The 1,658-nt window shown below is 47.6% G+C and overlaps 2 protein-coding genes across 2 annotated transcripts in view; both read right to left on the bottom strand.

Moving 5' to 3' along the window:
* Positions 1-865, bottom strand: part of LOC102310304 (protein phosphatase 2, regulatory subunit B', delta) — a gene marked incomplete in the record, with an annotated part of 34,121 nt that extends 33,256 nt beyond the window's left edge. The window contains 1 exon segment of the mRNA XM_005943031.3: positions 757-865.
* The window catches only part of LOC121811914 (serine/threonine-protein phosphatase 2A 56 kDa regulatory subunit delta isoform-like), a 21,599-nt gene continuing 20,141 nt past the window's right edge, over positions 201-1,658 (bottom strand). Inside the window, exons 4-5 of the mRNA XM_042228866.1 lie at positions 953-1,152; positions 201-867 (exon numbers count right to left, since the gene is read on the bottom strand). Of these exons, the coding sequence (XP_042084800.1) occupies positions 739-867; positions 953-1,152 (329 nt within the window). The 3' untranslated portion in view covers positions 201-738. The remainder of the gene's footprint in view (positions 868-952; positions 1,153-1,658) is intronic.

Below are 1,658 nucleotides of genomic sequence, written 5' to 3' on the forward strand. Positions count from 1 at the left end.
AACATAGCCCCTGGGATCCCTGGGACACACAAACCCCTCCACCACGTTAAGGTAGCGATTCAAGGAGGAGCGTCAGTTATATCGTTACCACAAATTTTCAAATGTATATCGTGATAAATATTTTTGGTCATATCGCCCTGCTCTAGGTGAACCCACTGTGAAACCTGGCCCCACCCTATCATGTGATTTCCTGAGGTCAGATGGCCCAGGATGTGAGTGGGCATTAAGTTATCTGGGAAGGATCTCAAAACTGGATTATAGATGGCAGAAAGTTGGTGTCGTAAGCCCCGCCCTCTTTTCAAAGATGGACATTCACAGTGAACATAGATGCTTCTTTCACTCCTCTTTCAAACCATCTGTCGTCTCTGTCCTCCATGTGGACATTGGTGTCCTCAGAGTGACCGTGTTTATGAACTGTCTGGTGTCTCCAGTGTAGAGGTCCTCTCTGCACAGCTGTGTTGTTGAGTGTGTGTCTGGGTCTGAGCTGGAACACTGTGCAGTGTCACTGACTGTGTTTATGGTCTGCTCACTGCTTCCTGCGTGGATTAGCTTAAGAAATCATAGCAGCGTCCAGAGAGGAAGTGATGTTTACCAAGCTCATGTGTCTATGGTTCCCTCTCCTTCTCTTCTTCTGTGGTTCCATGTGATGCCTGGCTCTCGTTTTCTGAGGTTTCTAAGTGTCTGCTGATGGTTCTAGTTTTTAGCATTAGCTCACAAATGCCACAAACACTGCATCCTTTAACAGACAGGAAGTACCTGCAGGTGAGGCCACGCCGCCTCCAACGTGGGCTCGTCCTCCTCAGGGTCAAACTCGGCTCCGGTCGGGTTGGAGGACGGAGGAAGAGTCCGGAACACGTTGACTGAAAACTGAACAAAAAAAAAAAAAAAGTTATTTTAATTACAGAGTAACAAACCAGAAGTAGTTCTTCTGTGGTGGAGACCATTCTCTCACCATGATGACGGCCTCGGGGTAGATGCACTCAGTCACCACTTCACTGTTGTGCGTGATGTACTCCACCATCTCATTAAGCCCCGCCCTTTTCACCTCCTTGTACTTGAGGTCGCTGAGGGGGTCGCTGATGAAGTCGAAGAGCACGCAGCACTGACGCAGCTTCTGCACGAATAGATCCTCTCGCTCTATCGGTGGTGCGTCTGAGAGGGGAGGAGTCAAAAACAACCACACAACACACAGTGGTGGTGACATCATCAGTGATCTCACCAAATGTGATGAAGGTCCAGCCAACCAGAACCACCGACTGATGAAGCACATGCGCTATCATTGACATGCTTTACAGCCAATCACCTGGTTCTATTTTACAGCCAGGGAATTCTACTGCTGCAGTCAGCTGATTCTACTGTCAGCTGATTCCACTGTCAGCTGATTCTACTACTGCAGGCAGCTGATTCTACTGCTGCTGATTCTACTGTCAGCTGATTCCACTGTCTGCTGATTCTACTGCTGCTGATTCTACTGCAAAGGGGTCAAATGTCAGCTGATTTTACTACTGTTGATTCTACTGTCAGCTGATTTCACTGCAGCTGATTTCACTGTCAGCTGATTCTAGAGATGGACCGATCCGATATTACGTATCGGTATCGGTCCGATACTGACCTAAATTACTGGATCGGATATCGGAGAAAAATAAAAAATGTAATCC

This window comes from Haplochromis burtoni, unplaced genomic scaffold, assembly GCF_018398535.1.
Source record: "Haplochromis burtoni strain Fernald_Lab_line unplaced genomic scaffold, NCSU_Asbu1 Contig_359, whole genome shotgun sequence".
Classification (NCBI taxonomy): Eukaryota; Metazoa; Chordata; class Actinopteri; order Cichliformes; family Cichlidae; genus Haplochromis; species Haplochromis burtoni.